Here is a 23,384-nt window from a genome sequence, read left to right on the forward strand (position 1 = left end):
AAAATCAGAGGCATGATTACATATTTACTGTAAGGCCTTCTGTGACCTTTCCCTGCAGAATATTTGGCACAGAATACCCTACAGTAGAAATGTTGGAAATGTAAGAAATAATTTAATATTTCTGAATTTTGTTCCTTTGGGAAGTAGCTATAAGGCTTCTAGCAGATTTAATCACAATGTATTCTGATGGCCTGTAATTTATTAAGCGTGTTCCCCAGTCAACATAAAGTTAGAAACACTAGCTTCCAGTAATAAGTCAGGCAGGTTTGTATGTATAATGTGCATAATATGTTCAATAAAATTAGTTTTTAAATTTTGCACAGGGTTTCCACTTACTTTACTTACTGTAATGTACTTGCCTGGAAGGAGAAAAAATAGATTGTTGTTGTTTCTCATCTTTCCCTAGTATTTTCAATCTTTGGGATCTGTGGTTATGAAATCCAAAAGGAATGAATAAAATACTCTGCAGTCTTAGAAATATCAATCCTGTAAGAATGCCAGAAACAACAGATACCATGGGAAAGGCAGACTTCTGCAGTGGAAGTAAGCTTTGAAGAACATTTCATAAATAAATATAGAATTATGTTTTGAAATGACCTAGTTCCTTCATGATTGTGATAGGAAGATCAAAGCATCTAAGACATTATTTTTTTTTAATGGATAGGAGGTGATAAATGGAAACAGTTCATTTCCTGTAATGTAGGAGTTGTGTACTGTGCTAAAAGTGGGAGTATTTACCATAAATTAGTTTGATTTCTAAAGAATAAAAATTAACTCAGTAATATAAGAGTGTTCAAATGAGAATTGTGAAAAATTCTCTTTCCTTTTCATGCGTATCTCATTTTTGCCCCTATGCATGCAGGCGAATGTATTGAAGATGTTGATGTTAGGAAGACAGAATGCGGATAAAAGGCAACACTGCATTCTGGATCCCGTATTTTATCCAGAAAGGAGAGGGCTATAAGTGTTATACTGTTTGATTCCTATAACCAGGTGGTGGTCTTTCCAGTGTGCTATTAAAAAAGTTACCTAGAACTCACCTGGGTTCAGTGAAGCAAAATTCAATGATCCATTAGTCATATCCAAAGATATGAGTGAAAGGAGTGGCTGGGTTTTTGGTTTTGTTTATTTGTTTGTTTGCTGAGTATTTGCCATTCCTGATCTAGAACATTGCTGGTTTTAATGAATCTTGAAACTTTTATGGGACAATCAGTATTTGTTATTAATAGCTTTCTATATCATCCAAACTCAGGATTTGGAAAGATTAGATTTTTAGAATTTCTTGATTTAATGTAACTAATTCTCATGTTGTCCAAAGACTATAATTTTGGTGATGCAGTAGAATCATGAAATGAAAAAAACAAGAGCGTCCTGATATGAAAAAAAAAGAAAGAAAGAAAAGAAAAAGAAGTCCTTGTGCAATTTCTCTCCTTTTACTGTTATGACCACCCCCCCCCTCACTCACACTTCCCATCTTCTTTGATCACTCTTCCTTTCTGAACAGTATTATTTTAAAATGTTCTTATCTTTGAAGCAGCTAAATTTGAATTGATGTATGCAGTATATCAGTTCCAAGTTTATCAGCAAATACTCAGCAGGAAGTTACCCCTCAGAAGTGCACCTCGGGTTACTGGCAGCCACTGTGTTTTGAAAGCCAGCCTTCCTTATTCCTCAGTTAAATGATGCCATTTGAAAAGACAAATACCACTATAATTCCTGTTGAGTTGGGACACTAGTCTTCATCTAGCACACTATGATTTCATGAAAGCATAAATCAGGCTCACAAGATAAATATCTGAGTCAGCTGTTCTACTTTTGTATTGAATCTAATTAAAAGCATGAAACAAATGCTTGTCACACATTCTGTCTCATTGAAAAATAAATAAATAAATAAATATCAAGACAAAGACTGGAAAGATATGGCAATTGGAATGACAATAGGTAATTTTATCCAGAGGGGCCTCAGGCGGCTCTCTACCATCCAGAAAATCAGTTTAGCTAAAAGTAGCATTGAATTTTCCAAATACAGAAAGACTCATAGTAAGTACTATGAGAAGATATTAGGATGGATGGCTGTCAAATAAATCGTAGATGTATCTCATGCTACAGTTATGCTAGGATAATATCCCTCTGATGTTTTTCCTAATTGATGATATAAGTGAGTGTTGAAAACACTTCTGCGTAATGAAGATTATGATGTCAGAAGACAGGGAAATAATGTGATTGAAAAATACAAAAAATTCTTTTGGAGGTGTAACGACCTTTTAAAAATGGGACCTAGGGAAGAAAATATTCACTAGGCTACCAGCTGCATACCAGATGCAAGAGGCTATGATGATTTACTCCACCAGGGAGTCCACAGCTGGCACCACAGCTGGAAAATCAGGTTGTTTACAATAACCACCTGTGTTCTCCGAGATAACCTCCCAGCCCCCCCTTTTTTTCCTGTGCTTGACAAACTAGAGAGATTCCTATGACTTTTAGATTTAAATACATCATCTTTTGATTTAAATAGATGATTGGGAGAAAGACTTCTAGGGCTAGACTTGGCCCTTCTTACTGGAACAGCTTATTCTGGTTAGGAATCTACTTAGATGCTTCTGCCCAGGTGGTCGGGTGCTAGCTGACCACATAATCCAAATACAGACTGTATATTTTCTAACAGAAAAAGGGGGCACCACGGAATTATATTAAAATTATGTACTTTTTAGAGCATAATTAAGTAACAAATTCATTTTACTGTATTGCTGTAATTATAGCTCTTTTCCAAAACATTTTTCAAAAATGTAATTTTTGTAAAAATTTAAAGCTCTGTGTATAGTATCTTATGTTGGTTATATAAATTTTAAAAATAAGTCAGGTAGAATGATAATTATTTGGGGGGGATTTTTATCTATTTGATATGTAAGCATTTCTACCCAAGTATTTTCAAAGGTTCATACTATATTTTCAACCATAACAGGGTACCGTTTTAAATTAACATGTTATAAGTTAAAACTCATCAATGTCATGTCTATGACTTTTGCTTTATGATTTTGTACTTTCTTAACATTTCACCAAATTTCAGGTGCTATAGCAAATAGCACGTCTCCATTTCATCTCATTTGTGTTCAACATCATATTTATTCATAACAAAAATTTTGCGTCTTTTTACTTTGACTTCACCAAGTGCTGTTGTTTGGTTTTGTGCATCTTGCAGGCTGCACCATGGAATCAGTGATAAACTGGTATACCAAGGGCTGATATTAGCAGCATCATTGCCTGTTTCTTCCACTCTCATTGGAGGCTTGAAGGCATTAGGTGTTCCTAGCTTCTCATGTCCAAACAAAGTTGTTTTATCAGTGAATGCCTTCATGCTGTCCTTGAAAGCAATAATGAAGAAAATGAAACTCGTCTATAATCCTGCTACCCAAAAATAATCCCAACCAACATTTCGGAATTTTTTCTGTGACTTTTAAAAATGTCTTTTATCCTGGGGTGCCTGGGCAACTCAGTTAAGTGTCTAACTCTTGATTCTGGCTGAGGTCAGTTAGATGCACAATCTCTGAAACACACTGGGGAATAATACATGAGTTGTTTCTGGTCATCTATCAGATTTAACCATGCACTCCAGTAAGAATTCAACTTACTTCATATGCTTCATGTACTACTACTACTAGATGAGGCAGGCTTCTCAAACACTTCCTGACTTATTCTTCTGTAAATATTAATAATGTGCTCCATACTTTATTAAAAATGAAAAACTCAGGACAAATTCTGAGTCTCAGAACACAATGGGGGGTAATAAGTGTGAGTCACTGTCTTGGGCTAATAGGGACTTTTGGCAAAGAATAGGAAGTGTGTAAATAATCACATTTATTGTTCCACTGGGCCTACTGTTAGGTGTTATATTGTTTTAAACCTCCATTTGCCACCTTTTCAGAAGCGAACCCAAGTTTGATGGGACTTGAAGCTTATGCAATATGAAAGATCTTCCTAAGAAAAAGAAAAATATCTTATGTTTACATAATTTTTTGTTTTTAAAGATTTTATTTATATATTTGAGAGAGAAAGAGGGCACAAATGGAGAAGGGGGAGGTAGAGGGAGAGGTAAGGGAGACAAGCAGACTCCCTGCTGAGCAGGGATCCTGATAAGTGGTTCAATCCCAGGACCCTGAGATCATGATCAGAGCTGAAGGCAAATGCTAACTAACTGAGCCACCCAGATGCCCCTATGTTTACATATTTTTTTAAAATAGTAACACACTACTGGGTCCTCCCAATGCTGCCAAAGGTAAGGACGTTGAAGCTTGTCAAGGTCATCTACCTGTGATTCCTTTACTATTATCCATCCCATGGTGACCAGTTGACAGTAGAGGTTGTCTGAATTCCCAGAAATTGGGTTTATTTGGAAATGGTGGGCACAACAGAAGAAAAGGGGTCTCTGAAGGACAGAGTAGAGAAACAAAAGGAAAACAGTTTTATGGATGAGAAGGAAAGCAAGTTGAAAAATCCAGGGGCTCAAACACCAAACCTTCTAATTTAGCTTCATAATTTGGTCCTTCCTAATATGTAGGCATTCTCTTCATTCAATTCATTCAGGGTCTATGGATTGGCTCATGGGTGGGAATTGCATGTGAGGCCTAGACTCTCTATAGTGTTGGCTGAAATCAGTTCTTTGTTCATCGGACCTATAGTCTTGCTGCCCTAAGATTCATGCAATTTGGAATTATGTAAAGCAAGGACTGAAGCTCCCCCCGTTTCTCATTCACCCTCCTTGGATGCCAGGCTTTGACTCCTGAGGAAGGAGTCCTTCTCAGTCGGTGCTTGTATCTCTGAGAGAACATACTTAGGAGGTCAAGAGGTATAAAAACTCCACGAACTAGCACAAACTGCTGCTCCTAGAAACAGCATCAGTGCCACAGTGAAGAATTATTGCTATGTGAAGGGCACAAGAGAAGGAAACAAACAGGAGAAATGTGTTTCTCTTCTCTTGTCTAGCTTTCCAGTCTCCTTCAGCCCTCCCTATTAGAAGAGCCTCACCACAGGGCAAAAGAGAAATGTGGTATGCAGAATCCCAGATTTCAGGATAGAAGGGCCAGTTTATGGCTGAGAAATATTGGCTTAATAATGAGCACGTTGTCAGAAGCAGACACACTATGTCACTATTCTGTAATTAATTTATTCCTTGCACATGTATTTTTTAATACCCACCATACACCAACAGCTCTAGAGATGAGAGCAGTGAATAAAACGGAATTCTCTGCCTTCATAGAGTTTATAACCTAGTGGGGAAAGGACAAAAATAGTGTAATTTTAACAAATAAGAACATTTCAGATAGTCATAAGTGCTGTGAAAATAATAAACTAGAAATTCCTTATGCTATTTATGTTGTTTCATAGCAATTGTTAACTGGTTCTCCAAATTTGCTCTCAATGGATAAGTGGTACTGAGTGTCCACAGGTAAGCACTTAGTTAGCTATTTTGCCACTGTACCTGGTACTGTCAGTTTCTAGATTCCATTACAAGAATATGAATGGGAGTTTTACTGCTTTTAGTTCTGTCTCGGCAATACAACCAATTTCAAATATCCCATGTCTCCCTGATGGCCTGTATCTTAGTCTTTTCCACCGCTATAATAAAATAACACAGAGTTGGTGGTTTATAAACAAGATATTTCCTCCTCACAGTTGGAAGCTGGCAGTCCATGATCATGGTGCAAACACAGCCAAGTTTGGGTAAAGGCCCTCTTCCAGGTTACAGACTGCTGACTTCTCACTTATATGGAGGAAGGGCTAGGGAGCTTCACCAGGCCCCTTTGATAAGGCACTAATCCCCTTTATTAGGGCTCACCCTCCTAACTAGTCACCCCCCTAAGGTCACTCCCTCATTCTATTACCTTAGGGATTACAATTTCAACATATGAATTTGGGGGGACATAAACAATAGACCACGGTAGTTTATATTTGCACCGCCTACTTCCGGCACCACCCAATATCTGTATTAAGATATTTGGTTACAAGCCATAGAAACTAACTTTAGCAAAAAAAAAAAATCCACAAAATTGAAGAGAAAGCTGAAGAAATCAGCTTGGAGAGTGCAGAAACCAAGTATATCCAGGTTATTTTTGAGGCAGGAAGAGCTTAAAAGTCTAATTCATGTGCCATTGCTGGAATACGTAAGCAAAATCATATGTATTCTTTTTTTTTTTTCTGTCCTTATGGCACTCTACTCAGGATTCAGAATCCCAGGAGAGAAAGGACTCAGATCATGTGTTCTTCCCCTAGCTCTCCTAGAATGAGGAGAAGAGAGATTTGTTTTTTAAGACCACTTCATTTTAGATTTTGTAGGAGACGACAGAGAAGCTTAATACATGGGCCACTAAGATAGCTCAGCTGAAGAAGTCACTACTCACAGTGAAATTGGAAGGCTGTTGGGTGAGAAGTGGATGTTAAGAAGCACAAAATCCCTCAAGCCAACTTCACCATTTAACTGCTGTTTCTATTAATCTAAATAAACTAGAACTGACTTGATATTACTTATTGGTCTTAAACTCATACACATACATTTGAAGAAGAGTTATTACTATCTTCCTAATTTAAGAAAATAATTGAAGGGCAGAATTACAATGCTATTTTTCTCATACCCAATTTTTCTTACACAGCTATATTTTTACACATTGGATAGAAGATACCTGTATGCTCAATGAGTCCACAAGGAGTCTTGTTTCTATGTTCACAAATAGATCCCCTCTCTGTAGTGCTTGCTGCTCCAGGAAGCCTGGAAGATCTTGCAGTGGACTGCCTCTGCATGGTAGACAAGACATTTCCAGTTGGTCTCCATGACTTCTACTTCCTCTTAGAGGGAACAGTTCTGATGCTGGGTTGCCATTATGTTTTTAGAGCTGCTTGGTGTTATGTGTGTGGCAAGTGTATATCTGAATACCTCTAAGTAGGTGTGGGCTAGAAAGAGTGGCTGTCTCCCCTTTAGTATTACACTGCTATAAAGATGCCAATAATCCATTTCCATTATGTTTCATACATGTTAATGAAACAGATTTTTTTTATTTCCTTGCTGCTAGATACTCAGACATCCATGATGTGTGCAAGGGTGAAGTTGAGTGACAGGCACTAACATTATCTCAAAATCACTACATCCTTCTTTGTCTTGGAGCTGTTTTAGTGGTTCAGGTTCATGGTACCTGGCTTCTTTTTTTAGTATGAGTTTTCCTAAGAAGCTTCTGTCTTTACACAAGTAGGCTTCTGTTGGCTCATTCATCAATTTTCCAGTCACTGCTTACCAACACTCCCAATTTTTATTAGTGCATCCAAAGTCAACCTACAGAAATAAAAAAGTGTTTTTCATTAATTCATGACCTGTAGTACCAATTATTTGAACTGAACTCTAGGACAAGAACTTTAGTTGCCTAAAGCTACTTTATGCTCTGGTAATTTATGAATCTGTGAGTTTCTGACTTTTTGGACTGCCCTTGGGATGACTAATTTGCCTTGCTATTCCTGAGCAGTTTGGTCAAGTAATGGTCCTGGATGAATAAGTTGATTTGTGTCACTTAACTACTTCCAAGGCTTCTGATGAATACAGGCCTTTCATTAATCTTTTATACACTTAAAGATCTATATATAATCTGTTATTAATTTCATCAACTTCTATAACATAATAAACTGCCACTCCAGTTTCTACTAAGACATCACCCGCTTAAAGATATCACTCACAAGTAGGACTTTTCTTACCCAAATTCGATTTAGTGTTCATTTAATAATATACCAACATCTCTTCTCTCCTTTTTTCTAGAAAAGAAATATTATCCAATCTAAAATTTAGGGTCATTTTTCTCTTGCATTAAGTCACCTAGATAATTTTCAATTATAACATGGACTCAGTAATTTCATTGCTATTTTATGATTTGGCATGAAATTACCCTGGGCCTATAATGCATATTTCCATAGAAAATGTAGATAAAGATAAGAGAATTTTTTTTCACCTGGTAAGAATATCTCTTTAGGCCTTTAGTCAATTGCATTAAAAATAAGATCTGAAATACTTATGTATTTACTAATGCATGATTATCTTTTGTTATAAATTTATTAAAGGGAGAAAATATACCTATTTTGCCTATATTTATACCTATATTTTATTTATTCATAAACAATTTACTGAATAAGACTAGATGCCAATTATTGTTCTAAGTCATGGAGACAGCAGTGAATAGAGCCTTATGGACTTATATTGTAGTGAGGGAGACAGATTACAAATACAAAGTAAAATATTGAGGATGTCACTTAGTGTCTAGAGCAGTGGAGGAAGTAGAAGAAATAGGAGGAGTTGCCTTTTATGTAAAATAATCAGGTAAAGCTTTACTGAGATCACCTAAAGCAAACACCTATGTAAGGTGTGAGTAAACAGTAAGGAACAGCACTTGCCAGATCTGGAGACAAAAGTGTCCTTGGTGGACTTTAAGAAGAGTAAGAAGGTCCGTATGGCTGAAGCAGAGTTTGGGGGTTGGGGGGAGGTAGGCAATGGGATCAGAGAGTTAACAGGGCTTAGGAGGCCACTGTTAAGATTGAGAGTTCTCCCCTGAGAGGATTGGGATTAGAGGAATGACCTGGTCTGGCTTCTGTTGTAAAATGCTCACTCTGGCTGTAGAGTTTGAGTTGAAATTATAAGGAGGCAGTCTTGAAAAGTCGTCAGACTCAGAATTTAGAGAAAGTAGTAATTGTTGACATATTGGATGTAACTTGGAAGGGAAACAGAAATCAAAGATAAAACCACATTTTCTGTTTATTTGTTTTTTTATCTGAATAGAAAAATGTATTTTAAATGTGTGGTCGGTTTCATAAAGATTGTTTTAAAAAATATGGGTTAAGAAACTTTCCTAAATAAAAATAAATGTTGCTGAATAATGTTCTTAGAGAACACATATTGAAGTATACATATATATTTAGTTAATATTTTTCACATATACGCATAATGAAAAAAAACAGTTTTGAGGAATACAGATAGAAAGATTGATGTACCTATGAGTCCTTTGATGGGGAAACAGATGCCTACTCTGACAGAATAGTCCATTAGACCTATATTAGGAAGTTTTATTAGTCAAGAACTTAACATGCAAAAGGTGGCACACTCAAGAGTTTTTTTTTTTTTTCACACTCAAGAGTTTTAATTGAAGATATTTTAATGGAAGGAGATAGGGCATGCAGGGATATGGATGAAATTAAGGGGACCCTATTTCCATATTGAAAGTAGGCAGAGGAGGAAGGCATTACTTAAAATGGCAAGAAGGAGAAAACTATTACTGAAGGGACAAAAGCTATAGCCATCTTTGAGAAGGCAGTAGGAGCTGTGGCCATGGAAGAGAGAAGCCTAGGACAGAACCATGGTGAAGAAGATAGGACAAGGGGAGTAAAATGGGGCAATGAGAGTAAAAAGCTTATTCTTTTTCACCTCCTCTGGCACTTCACTTTTACTGGTCCTTCCTTTTGGCCTTGAGAGAGGTCATAATATATAGGATCTTTAGTCATGCAGTATATGGTTGTCAGCCTGAAGGAACCAAAGGAAAGAGAAGGGTAGATATTGAATCTAAAAGGACAAAAAAAGAGCATGCAGCACAGAATTTCACATTATTAAAGGAAGATCTGAACACCAAGACATACTAGGGCAGCTCTATGGAATTCTGTAGGAGAAACAAGGGATTGCATCTCTACCTTGTTATTGTAGAAAATTCTATTAAAACTGCCCATGTTCTTGCTTAGTTTATGCTGAAGACCTCAGATTCTGGGAGAATAACTCATGTGACCTTGCTTGAATCAAGTCCTGTGATTGGAGCCCAATTGTAATCATGTGCAGTTAGGAAAAGGCTCTAACTCAAAGAAAATCAATACAGGGCTCCCTACTGCAATATTAAAATATTCATAGCATATATATGTGTATATATATGTATATGTATCATATATACATAAATATATATATATATATATATATATATATATATATATATCCCAAAAAGGAAAAGTAATTTTCTCTAAATGTGCAATGTGCACCAATAATTCAGAATACTGGAATGTTGTTTAATTCATTTCTCTATTCCAATAAGGTCAAAGTTTGCCCTTTGGTGTGATTCCTTACCCTCCTTTTCCAGTTAAAACTTTATCCCTAACTCCAGGTCGTTTATTTTAAAATTAAAACTGTTGTTTGCAAACTAATGAAACACTACATGCTAACAAATTTTAAAAATACAAATGTATTCTAGCTGAAAAAGAAAAATAATAAATCTGAAGAAGAGGGGATGTGAATGGATCAGTGTAAAGTAATGGTCACTATTGGTCTGGGTAGGAGGGAGAACAAAACAAATAGGCAAAACCTTGAAATGCAAGGTTTTATCAATTGCTAGGGACAACTAGAATCAAGAAATTTAATCTTCTTCAACCAGTTTATGCATTCTAATTGATTCAGAGACAAAAACAATAATAGTCTCATTTATAATAGTATGCAACTTCATTTCCAGACTTCCTCTGAAATTTCTTACTAAAGAGGTGGAGAAAGTTAGCTCTGAGTCTCAAAGTCAATCAATGGCCTCCTTGTTGGTGAGGGTACCACCTCCTCTCTCTCAGACAATGGGTCATGAGGTTTGGCCTTGGAAGTGGAAGGTCAAAGGAGAACGTGACTTTAAGAAAGAAAGTAAAATTCATCAGTTAAGTGTTGGCAAATTATTAACCCCGGTTTGTCTTGTTTATTCATTCCTTTATTCTTTTTGTCATCTGGTAATGAAATATTTAATGATTTTCATTGCCAAGAAACATGTGGATTTGGGAAGTACATATGTACATATATATGTTTATATATATGTATTTCATATACTATATATACTTCATATTAAAATAGGCAGTACATTATTTCAGTTAGGAGCACAGAAAGCATTAGACTCAGATCGTAGTCAAGAGGTAGTCTTGTCTCATAAAAGCTATGTCAAATTTTAATGTTAATAAGTTCTCCATCCTAGTCTGCAAAATGGAGACAATATTTACCTCGTGAAGTTTAAGTGAGATTTCTGTGGAGCATATTACATCGGGCCCAGCACAGAGTGAGCTGGTATAAATAAAGACAATGCTTTTTCTTTATTAACTGAAATTGCCATGCGAATTGTTTTTTCTACATTCTGTTACTGTGGTGTATTACATTGAATGATTTTTTTTTATATTGAACTAATCTTCAGGAATAAATCCCACTTGGTCGTGTATTATTCTTTTAAAATGCCACAGAATTTGTTCTACTATTACCTTGTTGAGGGATTTTTGCATCAATGTTGATGAGAAGTCTTGGACTGAGTTTTCTTTACTTTTGGCATATTTATCCAGCTTTGGTATCAGATCATGCTAATCTCATAGAATGAGTTAGGAAGTATTCTGTATTCTTCAGTTTTTTGGAAAAGTAAAAGAAACACTGGTATTTATTGTTCTTTAAATGTTTGATGAAATTTACCAGTGAAGCCATCAGGTCCAGGGCATTTCTTCCTCTTACTAGTTCTAGGTCTATTTAGATTTTCTGTTTCTTTATTATTTAGGTTTTCTGTTTTGTGTCTCTAGAAATGTATGTGCCCACTTCCTTTAGGCATACAGTAGCTCATAGTACTCTCTTATAATCCTTTTCCTGTCTGTAGAATCAGTAATAATGTTCCCATTTTAATTTCTGACTTTAGTAGCTTAACTCTTTTATCCCCCTTAGTCCATCCAGTTAAAGGTTTGACATCTTGTGGATCTTTTCAAAGAACTAACTTTTTAGAATGAGATTTTATTTTATTTTTATTTTTTACAGAAAGAGAGAGAGAGAGAACATGCAAGCAGGGGGAAGGGCAAAAGGAGAGAGAGAATCTCAAGTAGATTTTGTGCAGAGTGCAAAGCTCATCACCGGGCTTGATCTCACCACCCTGAGATCATGACCTGAGCCTAAATGAAGAGTCTGACCCTCAACTGACCGAGCCACTGAGGCACCCCTCTAATTTTGATTTTGTTATTTGTTTTTATTGGGGTTTATTTTGCTGTTGTTCTCTATTTCATATATCTTTGCTCTGATCTTTATTATCCCCTTCCTCCTGATAGCTTGGGATTTAGTTTGTTCTTCTTTTTCTAGTTCTTTGTGTTGTAAAGTTAGGTCATTGATTTATGATCTTTCTTGTTTTTTTTTTTTTTAATGTAAGCATTTATGGCTATAAATTCCCCCTCAGCATTGCTTTCACTGTGTACCATAAGTTTTGGTATGTTATGTTTTTGTTTTCATTCATCTTAAGTACTTTCTATACTTCCTTTATGATTTCTTCTTTGATCCATCAGTTAAGAATATGTTGCTTAATTTCTACAAATTGGTGAGTTTTCCAGTTGTATTTCTGTTACTGAAGTCTTCTTCCCATTGTGGTCAGAGACAACACTTTGTACGATATCTACTTTTTAAAGTCTATTGAGGCTAATTTGTGGTCTACTCTACTGTTTATTCTGGAAAATGTCCCATGTGCACTGGAGAAGAATGTTTATGCTATTATTGTATTCTATATATGTCTATTTTATCTAGTTGGTTTACTATGTTGTTTGTATCCTCTGTACTTTATTTATCTTCTGTCTGGTTGTTCTGTCCATTATTGAGAGTAGGGTGCTGAAGTGTTCAACTATTATTATAGAACTATCCATTTCTTTTTTTCAATTCTATCAGTTTCTGCTCCATATCTGTCGATGGTTTGACATCGGATGTGTGAATGTTTATAACTATCATATGCTCTTGGTATATTGAAACTTTTATTAATATATAATATCCCTCTTTGTCACATAACTTTTTAAGTTATGTCTCATAACTTTTCCTCACATTCCCCTGCTCTCTGTTGGTTACTATTGTATGGGATAACTTTCTCTGTCCCTTCACTTTCTATCTAACTTTTCCATGTTTACTTTGTATCAACTTTGAAAATTCTAGTATTAATTATGACAGTTAAGTAGTTGATTCTTCTGGGTTTGCAGGGAGACGATATTATCAGTTGAAAATACCACGCATGGCAGACATGCTGGGTGTGAGTGTCTTGTGACACTAATAGCTCCAGTGTTTCACATTAAGCATAATCCTGGCAGTTGCTTTCCAGATAGATAGGTGAGTCTGCCTGTATGTAAGACACAGAGAGCCTGGGAGGTTGCTTGTGGTGAAGCATTCCTTTCACTGTTCCTTACCATTGCCTTCTTCAAAAGAGACAGCTCTGACTCCATTTTCCTGCATGTGAAGAATGTGTTTAACATATTCCTCTACCCTACTAAGGGAACTAAAATGTTTTATCTTTGAAATCTTTTAAGTTTCACTGAGAATTTTCCAATAAGCTGTCAAATTTCAAGTCTCCCATCTATCTTTTTTGTCTCATTTCACATGTGCCTGCGTCTGCTGCATAGAGATTTTATTTTAGTTTCATATTAATCTTCTGCTGCTGTCTGCAGTTTGATCTTAAGCAGAGTATTAACGGAAACAGAGAACATTTTAAAAGATGCATGTATGTACTTTAAAAGATCCATGTATGTACTGAACAGCACGCATTACAACTGATGGGACACTCTCATGAAATAGATTCATAAGTGATATACTCTGATGAATCCTCAGTCATTAGATTCCTCTGAGATACAAGGCACTTTGACATCATGGACAGCTAATGACACAGATTCAAACATGCTGGTAGTCCTATTTCTAAGATGATTGAAAAAAAAAAATTCTAATTTAACCCAGTGGATTTCAGTCTGAGACAGTTTATCAATAAACAGACATGGAAACTTGCTATAAGAGGTTACTCTCAAAATTTAGGCCTGTGCCTGGAGTGGGTTAAAGGGGGATGGCATGATGGAGAAAAGTAAGTGACAATAGGAAAGTAAAATTTAGTTCTGTGGCTGGGGAGTGTCAAGATAAAGAATTGCAGAACCTAACTTAGCTGCATCTGTCATTCTTACCTCCCCAATCCTGCTCAGAGAAAATAATCAGTCCCTGATTTCTAACTTGGTCAAAAACTTTTCTAACTAATGCAATGAATTCAGAAAAAAAAGAGAAAATTAAACAGTGGAAGAAATTCGTCCATTCTAGCCACAGAAGTCTAGTTTCATGATCGGGTCATATTTTAAAATATATTTGCCGATTATGTCTGTCTGTGTCTCTCACTGCTTTCATTCTTTTCTGGCTCTTGTTATGTTCTAATCTTCTTGCAAGCTCTTTCTTCTTTTTTTCTAAGTAAGTTTTTTTTTTATTATTTAACTCTACATTCTAAACAACTTTAAATAAATTGTCTGGAAGTCAAGTGAAGAAACGACTTTTTCTCTTGTTGACATATTTTGTCAATAAATGGATATAACATGCACATTCTCAACATTTAAAAAATAATGTATTTCTTTTTTGAGAGTTTAAATAAATGACAAATGGCCCAAAAGCTGTTCCTGGAGCAAACAGTGACTCGTGACCCTACGTAGGCATTTCTTCATTATATTTTGAAAACATGCTTTTTAAGTAATTCTGTCCTATTAACTAGGTACGGACATTGAAACTGAGAAAAATTCCGACTAAAATAACTGCCTGGTCATGATTAAGATTAAGTTGAAATAGAACAAATAAAGGGATTGGCTAGAAGAAAAGAGAAACTGCCTTAAACTCAGTCAGCATAACATTTTAGATGGTATATTTTTAAATTATTATAAAATTTAAAATTTATGTTAAAATATACATTGTCATACCCATGACTGAAAATAGAGTGATTGGAGGAGCATGCAGAATAGGAGAAAAGTAGGGAACATCTTTAGTCTAATAAAGAAAAGCTGCCTGAGTAATCGGGCCTTTCTTAGGAAGAGCTGTGCTTTAGGCAGTGTTTGTTTTTATCCATCCCTTTGGCTTCCTTCTGTCCTTGGCACCTGGTATCCTCATATAACCCCTTGGATTTCCAGAGTCCCTACTTTGCTAGATCAGAGCACTATATTGTTCATATTTTCCCTATTTCTTACCATTGAAATTTGGCCACCTATACTTATTTCTTAGGGCTCTGGTTTTTGATTAGTTTGAAAACAGATGGTGTCTGAGTCAGGATGGAGCTCACTGAAAAAGGAGATTTAGCATAGGCTATGGTAAGTAGAATGGAAAGGGGAGTCTTACAGAATTAGAACACAGGCCTAATGGCTTCTTGTTTTTGCTTCTTTCTAACTTTTTTTTTTTTTTTTTCCTGTCCTCTGCTTCCTTTCTCAGGCTGTTAAACCCTCCTCCTGAGGGCATCCGGTTGTCTTCTTTTTGTCTTTATCCTTGCTTCTCGCCTTGTTAATTGTCCTCATTGCTGCTCAGTTTTTCAGCAAAGCCCCTCGATTGACCCAACCCATTTTTTCATCCTAGGCCATTGGTTGCCAGTGAGCCACAGATTCCCTCCCTCGGGTGCTCACTCCTCTCCTCCCAAAATGTGGCTGTAGCTGACAGGAACCCCTTAGATCGGAGACTCTTGGCAGAGCAGGATTTCCTTTCAAGAGGCTGTGGGCAGGAAGGCAATGCTTGTGTCTGGAACAGATGTTTTGGGACATTTGGGAGTCTTGAAGCTCTTCAGACTCTAGGGCTGCCCTGCTGAGTGATTGGCGAGTTTGGCAGCACATCTTGCTTCCTTTAACTAATCTAGTGTGTTTGAGAGACACCAAGGGGATAGAAGGAATCTCAGAATGCTTTCCTCAGCATCAGTAGCACATTGTAAATCTCTCTTGAGAATACTTTCCCCCTTCTGCAATGGTGATTACATTCCGCCTACATTCCAAGACGTCTTGGCTTCCTGGTGAGGTGTAGGTGAACACTGACCAACATGCATGCCTCTTGGTGTGTTTTATTGATTACATAACTTATCTAAAAAGATAGGTCAGCTCTGGCGAGTTTTCCCTAACACATTTTTTTCTCAGCGTTGGCAGCTGGAAGACTTGTTCGCATGTGTGTTGACGTGAGTGGCCTTGGGAAGAAAAGCAATCCCATCCGCTGCTTAAGGAGCTGGAGAAGAATGAACAAGGATGAGTGTAAGGAGGTCAGTTGCCTGTCCCTTGGTGTCACATCTTCCTCTGAGAAGCCCCAAGCGGCTGATTACTCCCGATTACCCAGATCCAGTCCCTTTCGCTGTCTCCCTCCTTCCAGAACACACACACACACACACACACACAACTCCCCTTTCACTCATGAAATTTGTTGTGCATGATCAAATGTTACTTCTTTTTCGTACATCTAGCTTTGCACGTCAATTTTCAGCGTGCAGAGCCAGCCTCTGTCCCTTTTCCTATCTGTCACATCATTCAAACAGGCGTTCAGACAGTGTGAGTTTCAGGATGTTTATTTCCTTGGGCCGCGCACACACACACACACACACGCGCACACACGCACACACGCACACACACACACACACACCCCGGCTAGCTCCGTCTCTCTCCGTTTCTTTGCATCGCTGTCCCTCTCTCTCCTCTTACGCGCAAGACACGCACCGGGGCTCTCGCAACACGCGCACATAAATGTCTGGGAGGGCTCCTGAGCTCAATGTCACGCTGGGCAGAAGTGGAGCACGAGTGGAGGGAGAGCGCGCGGGGTGCGGGCGGGGAGACTCCGTCTCCGGCCGGCAGAGGGCGGCCGAGGGGCGGCGCTGGCGCGCGAGGGCTGCGCGGAGCCTCGCCTCGCCTCGCCTCGCCTCGCCTCGCCTCGCCTCGCCTCGCTCGGGCAGCCCCAGCCCAGCCCCAGCCCAGCCCCAGCCCAGCCCCAGCCCAGCCCAGCCCAGCCCAGCCGCGGCGGAGCCCGGAGCGCAGCCACTGAGGGCAGCGGCAGCGGCGGCGGCGGGAGCGAGGCGCGCAGGGAGCCGCGGCGCGGGCGGGAAGCAGGAGCCGCCGCCGCCGCCGCCGCCGCCGCGACGGGCAGCGGGGCTCGCCGGCAGCCGGCCCGGGCCCCCGCCAGCGCCCCCGCCAGCGCCCCCGCCCGCGCCCCCGCCCGCGCCCGCGCCCCCCGGGCCCCGTGCCCCCCGCGCCGGGCGGCCGGCGAGTCTGGAGCCCGCGCCGTCGCCGGCCGCGTCGCCCGGGCATGGAAGCAGGCGGCAAGCCCAACTCCGCGTCCAACAGCCGGGACGATGGCAGCAGCGCCTTCCCCGGCAAGGCGCCCGCGACGGGCGCGGGGCCGGCCGCGGCCGAGAAGCGCCTGGGCACCCCGCCGGGCGGCGGCGGCGCGGGCGCGAAGGAGCTCGGCAACTCGGTGTGCTTCAAGGTGGACGGCGGCGGCGCGGGCGAGGAGCCGGCCGGGGGCTTCGAGGACGCCGAGGGCCCCCGGCGGCAGTACGGCTTCATGCAGAGGCAGTTCACCTCCATGCTGCAGCCCGGGGTCAACAAATTTTCCCTCCGCATGTTCGGGAGCCAGAAGGCGGTGGAGAAGGAGCAGGAAAGGGTTAAAACTGCAGGCTTCTGGATTATCCACCCTTACAGCGATTTCAGGTGAGCGCTCCCCGGGGGGGGGGCGGGGGGCGGGGCGGGGGCGGGGGGCGCCCCTCCCTCCCATCCTCCCTCCCTCGCATCCTCCCTCCCGGGGCGCGCCCTCCAGCAGCGCTTCCCCGCGCCTGGGAGGGCGCGCCCCGGGGCCTCGGAGGGAGGAGGGCTCGCCGGGCGGGCCGGGGGTGGCGCTGCCGGGCGGCTGGCGCTCGGGCTCATCCTGGCTCCCCTCTTCAACTAGTTTCCGCCGAGGAGGAGGAGGAGGAGGAGGAGGAGGAGGAGGAGGAGGAGGAGGAGGGGGAGGGTGGCTGGGGGGGCGGTGATGAGGAGCTCCTGTTGCCCGGGAATCCCAGGGAGGCTCGCCTCCTGCGCCTCGGGAACTTTGGGGACACACCGGGGAAGAAGTCCACGGTGACCTCCAGATGGGAGGAGGCGAAGTCGTCGTGCCGGGAAAACTTTTACTTCGGAGATGGGGAGTGTAAGGAAGCGGCCAGGAACTCGTCTTTGGGGTGACACCCCTCCTGGCGCCGCTCCCCGGGGAAGCGGGAGGAAAAGGCGCTCCTGGGCTTGCGGAGAGAGGATGGGGCGCGCGGAGACGGGGACTCACAAGTCCTAGCCGCTCCAGCCGCTTCTCGCCCCTGGGGAATGTTAATTTTTTTTTTTTTTTCTTTTTCATCTGCTTATAGGCACTGGGCATCCTCAGTGCATTTCTTCAGAATAGTGGCTGGCAGCCTGCGGAAGGGCAGGGTGCGCTTGGATAGTCCCGGACTTGAGATCTGAGCGGAGCAGGCGCGGCCAGGTTGGGCAGCGGCGGGGCAGGAAGCTTGGAGTTCCCGAAACCCAGGCGGGGGTGGGGGTGGGGGTGGGGCGAGGGGGTGGGGCGAGGGTAGTTTCCAGAGCCCCTCCCCGAAGCCCAGGGACACCCTTTTCTTGACCTTGACTACAGGTCTGTTTCAGGAATCTCTTTCCCCGTCTCCCCGGCTGGGGAACAAGGGCAGAGAGAGCTGTCAGCTGTCAGGGAGACTGCTTCTTCGGAGCATTAGAATTAAGACGTTTCCCCATCTTATTTGTCGCCCAAGTATTCATTCGGTCATAAGCACGTTTAGAGATTATCAAATGAAGGTCGCGAAGGAGATCCTCTTATTAGCGTGCGCACGCCCTGCAGCTCCCGAGTAAGGCTGGGCTTCCCGTGTGCAAGGAGAAAACTCAGGGTGGCATTTATTATTTATTTATTATTTCACTGAACTCTTTCGAAGAGGAACCGGTGGAAGGAGTCTGTGTGCAAACTGTGCAGTTTCAATAGGCGTCTATGAAACAGCACACGGACAGGGCAATAAAAAGCAGCGTTGCTTTGAGTTACTTACGGGTAAGGGACCTTGCCATCAACTCGTTGCCTTGGCAGGAGCTGTCCACAGTGCTGAATGACTTCAGCTGTGGGAAACGCAAACTCCTGCCACACAAAGCTTTGGAGTTACTGTCTTCACCCTCTTTGGAGTTTATAATACTGTCTCAGAAATCAGTAGCCCCTATTATTTATACGTAGAACGAATGGAATCTAGGAAGTGCATCATTTTAAGGTTCTTATTTGAAAAAAAAAATATTACAAAGTCCAAAGGAAGACTTGTAAAATCTCATGACATTTATAGTCTATGGCAAATTAAGAGCTGGACCTGCAATGATGTTTACATTGAGAGGATCTACTAAATCATCAACCTGATGTTTACATTTGAGGATCTACTAAATAATCAACCATGTTTCCTTCATCAGGAAGATGAAGCAAACCTATAAATGACCTTGTTTTAAGGTGTCTTAGATTGTCATGTCCTTTAGAATTTTAAAGGTTAAAATCAAATGTAGAATATTATCTCTACCTCAGTCCTTGGTGGAAATATGTTACAACCTATTACCTTTTCATCATGAAAAAAGTTTACACGGAAACACCCTTTAATAACAAAAGCAAGCATGGTGTTTCCAGAAATATATGTAGTTCGCCATTCACATGCAAATAAAATGCTACACTTTATTTAATTTTACTTCAATTAAGTGAGCGTTCTTGATTACTTCTGATACTTTTAATTCTTGAACATGTGAAAAGAGATTACACTTTTCAAAATGGTGACACATATTAAATAATTAAACTTTCACACCTACTGGATAAAAACATTCCTGCCTTTCAGGAATTGGAATAATGTACTGGTATCTTTTGAATTAATGAAATTCATAAAATTAGAGATTCTCCACAGTTTCTCAAGTGAGTCATCTGAGACAAAATATGTCTTTTAAAAACAACAAAAAATGTCACTAAATAAGAAATTACCTGACATCAGATGATGGTTTATTTTTATCATACATTTCAAAGAAATAAGAAATGATGAAAAAGTGAGGTAATACTCCAAGCTAACTCAACTGTGGAGTAGTTTGCAATATTTGGTTTTCTCACGCATAACTGGAAAAAGGAAATGACAGACATAAATTAAACTATTACTAGGTTTAGGTTTTAGCTGGAAGGTATCTGAAAAAGGTAGATTTTAAAACTCATAATTACAATATATACCAGTTTTCTAAAACAAAAAAACTAAAGAAGTAATCATTTGCCTATTTATTTGCATATATGAAGATATTTAAATATTATTATATCATTAATATTTTATACGATCTTACTTAATACCAGTAGAAGATTTCTCAAAACCTGTTACATGTTAGGATAACGTAATGACAAAAGCAGAAACAAGAAAGACAAAATTCTGGCAGTACTTTTTTCCCTAAAGGAAAAGCAATATGGGAATAATCTCTAACATAATAGAAATGTTATGGTTACGATCTGTTCACCTCAGGCTCCTTCCTGCAGAAGACACTTTAAGGGCAGGGTTTTGCCATGATTCCTATAACACCTAACTTAGGTTCAGTTATAATTTAGCCACAGAAAAAGTGACACTTAAGAATAAATTTCCATGGAGGGTTGTGGGAATACTGGAAATAAAGGGTTTTTCTTTGTTGTTGTTGTTTTTGATACTTGATACTTGCATAAACTTTAGCATGGCCAAGGAAATTTACTCACTCTGCTTTTTGGTCAGCCCCATACCGCTGAATGTAGTGTAAGCCTGCTACTCCAGGGCATGTCAGGATTTTGACACTGTGCTGAGATCTAGTATCCCTTTTCCGGATGACTTCCAAGGCAAGTCCCTTTCCACTTCCCTCTAGTGGCCGGGCTGTGCTCCCACTGCGACTCCTGCAGAACTAGCTAGGTGCTTCTCTCAGCCACCAGCCCCAGAGAGCTATTGCTGTGTCTGGCAGGTAGTTTTCTTCTACCTCCGGTGTAAGTAGGGCAGAAGCTCTGTATTTCCCTTCTTTCTCAGGGGAGGATGATGTTAGAAATCTTCAGGGACTAAAGAAGAGTCAACTATCAAATACGCCCAATACTGTTAGAAATAACTGGGTAGCAGAAAGGGAAATGTGATGATGGAAGCAGAGATCACAGTGATGTCCCAGGAGCCGATGGAGGCGTTCAGTGTCTGAAAGCTGGAAAAGGCATGGAGTGTATTCTCCCCTAGAGCCTCCCGAAGGAACATAGCCTTTGATTTTATTCTCATAAGACTTGATTTTGTTTTGTTTTTTAGAAATAATTGGGTGGGAGCTAGAGAGTTTAGTAAAGAAATTCTTATGTTTTTGTTTATATCATGGTATGTCATCACCCAAACTAGGAAAAAAATAGTTCCTTAAAAAGTAAAATTACACTGAGCTTTGTGTAGTGAGGCTATGGTCTCAGTCTTACTGAGTTTCATGTGCACAACACACACACACACACACACACACACACAAACAAGTAAGTATCTGATTAGGAGGTTAAGTGTGATTTTTTGAGATCACTAATAATGATTATATATTTGTTAGCTAAAATTTTACTTTATATTTATTTAATAAAAAATTGACACTGACCTAGCATTGTGCTCTCAGAGTCAATCCATAGTTATGATACTATCATTCAAGTGGATTGGAAGAGTAGAGTACTTTTGCTATTGGTTTTTATTATGGGCATAATTTACCTTGAAAGAATTTATCACCGGACTCTTTGTCATTTCAAGGATTCTGATATTATTTTTCTGGATCAAGCTTATATAAGGGCTCTTTTATAGATAATGCTCCCATTTCATATATATCGTCAGCCCATATCTTGCCTCTGGTAAAGGAGGAGATTTGATATTTTGACTTGTTATTTCTTGCACTGCTTTTCATCAATTAGTGTGAATAACTGTACGAAAAGCTTATTGTGTCATAAGTACAGAAGGACTCTAGAGACAGAAGTCACTTCCTGAAGATGTTGCCATTTCTGGTCTTGCATCCCTGCCTCGTGCTGCAGCCATTAATAGTAGTGATGTCAGAGATCACTGATGTGTTCATTAGTGAAGGGAGGCTTCACCCATTTTCACACAGTAAGTTAGAGAGAAACCTTTGTTTCCAGGAGCTTCTCCTGAAAAAACAATTCAACCTTCTGGGCTTTAAGGACTAATTAGCCTACTGTTATGTATCTTTGTGCTGAATGCAGTCTGTACTCTCCCAGCAATGCTCCTCTATTTACTTTCCATATCAACATCCAAAATTTACCTTAAGAATTTATTTTCTATTAGGTGAACTTTTTAATAGCTTATAAATTCAATTAAGTTTTTCTTTTTAAAATATATTTATTTATTTATTTATTTATTTATTTATTTATTTATTCATTCATTCATTCATTCATTCATTCATAAGAGACACAGAGGTAGAGACACAGGCAGAGGGAGAAGCAGGCTCCCTAGGGGGAGCCTGATGTGGGACTCGATCCCAGGATCCTAGGATCATGAGCTAAAAGCAGATGCTGAACCCACTGAGCCACGCAGGTTCCCCTCAATTAAGTTTCCCTTAGTGGCTTTAGGCCTGATTAAAGTGATATTATTTGAAATATATTTGTAAGTATGAATTTATTCTATTACTTTTTCTTAGTATACATGTAAGTTATAAAGCTAAATTTTATTTCACTATTTCATTACATTTGGTAGATATGACAGTGATACTGTACTACTAAAATGTTACAAGAGGTTTTGCATTTTTGTCTGAGCAGCTTTCCCTTTAAACCTACTTTTGAGGACTGGTATAAATTGAGAGTCTTTGGGCAGATGCATTTTTACCAATTCACATTTAATTATGTAGACTTATATTTATGAACTTGGATGTTGATGGGTAATGCAAATAATGCATTGGAACAATATATTACTTATTATCCTGAGCTCATTTGACAAAATATAATCAAACTATATCTACTTGGTCAAAAACCATAAACCAAAACAACACCAATCCCAAAAGGCAATTTTTTAAAAATACTTTATTTTTATTTATTCATGAGAAACACAGGGAGGAGAAAGAGAGGCAGAGATACAGGCAGAGGGAGAAGCAGGCTCCATGCAGGGAACATGACTGGCATGGGACTTGATCCCGGGTTCTCAGGATCACGCCCCGGGCTGAAGGCGGCGCTAAACCGCTGAACCACCCGGGCTGCCCCCCAAAAGGCAATTTAAGTAGTATTTTTTAATTCTGCGTTATTCCACTCAATGAACTTATATCCCAAAGTGAGTAAGAGACAAGCAAAATATATCTGATGTGATGTTCATGTGAACATTTTGCCGTTCTTTTTTTTTTTTTTTAATTTTTTTTTTTTTATTTTTATTTATGATAGGCACACAGTGAGAGAGAGAGAGAGGCAGAGACACAGGCAGAGGGAGAAGCAGGCTCCATGCACCGGGAGCCCGATGTGGGATTCGATCCCGGGTCTCCAGGATCGCGCCCTGGGCCAAAGGCAGGCGCCAAACCGCTGCGCCACCCAGGGATCCCCATTTTGCCGTTCTAACTGTAATTGTTTTATTTAGCAGATAATTTACTTC

General features: G+C 39.9%; 1 protein-coding gene across 1 annotated transcript in view; it reads left to right on the plus strand.

The window, feature by feature from the left end:
- Positions 1 to 17,059: 17,059 nt before the first annotated feature.
- The window catches only part of HCN1 (hyperpolarization activated cyclic nucleotide gated potassium channel 1), a 392,337-nt gene continuing 386,012 nt past the window's right edge, over positions 17,060 to 23,384 (plus strand). The window contains exon 1 of the mRNA XM_025434848.3: positions 17,060 to 17,478. Coding sequence (XP_025290633.3) covers positions 17,075 to 17,478 — 404 coding nt within the window. The 5' untranslated portion in view covers positions 17,060 to 17,074. The remainder of the gene's footprint in view (positions 17,479 to 23,384) is intronic.

This window comes from Canis lupus, chromosome 4 (assembly GCF_003254725.2).
Source record: "Canis lupus dingo isolate Sandy chromosome 4, ASM325472v2, whole genome shotgun sequence".
In the NCBI taxonomy this organism is placed as follows: domain Eukaryota; kingdom Metazoa; phylum Chordata; class Mammalia; order Carnivora; family Canidae; genus Canis; species Canis lupus.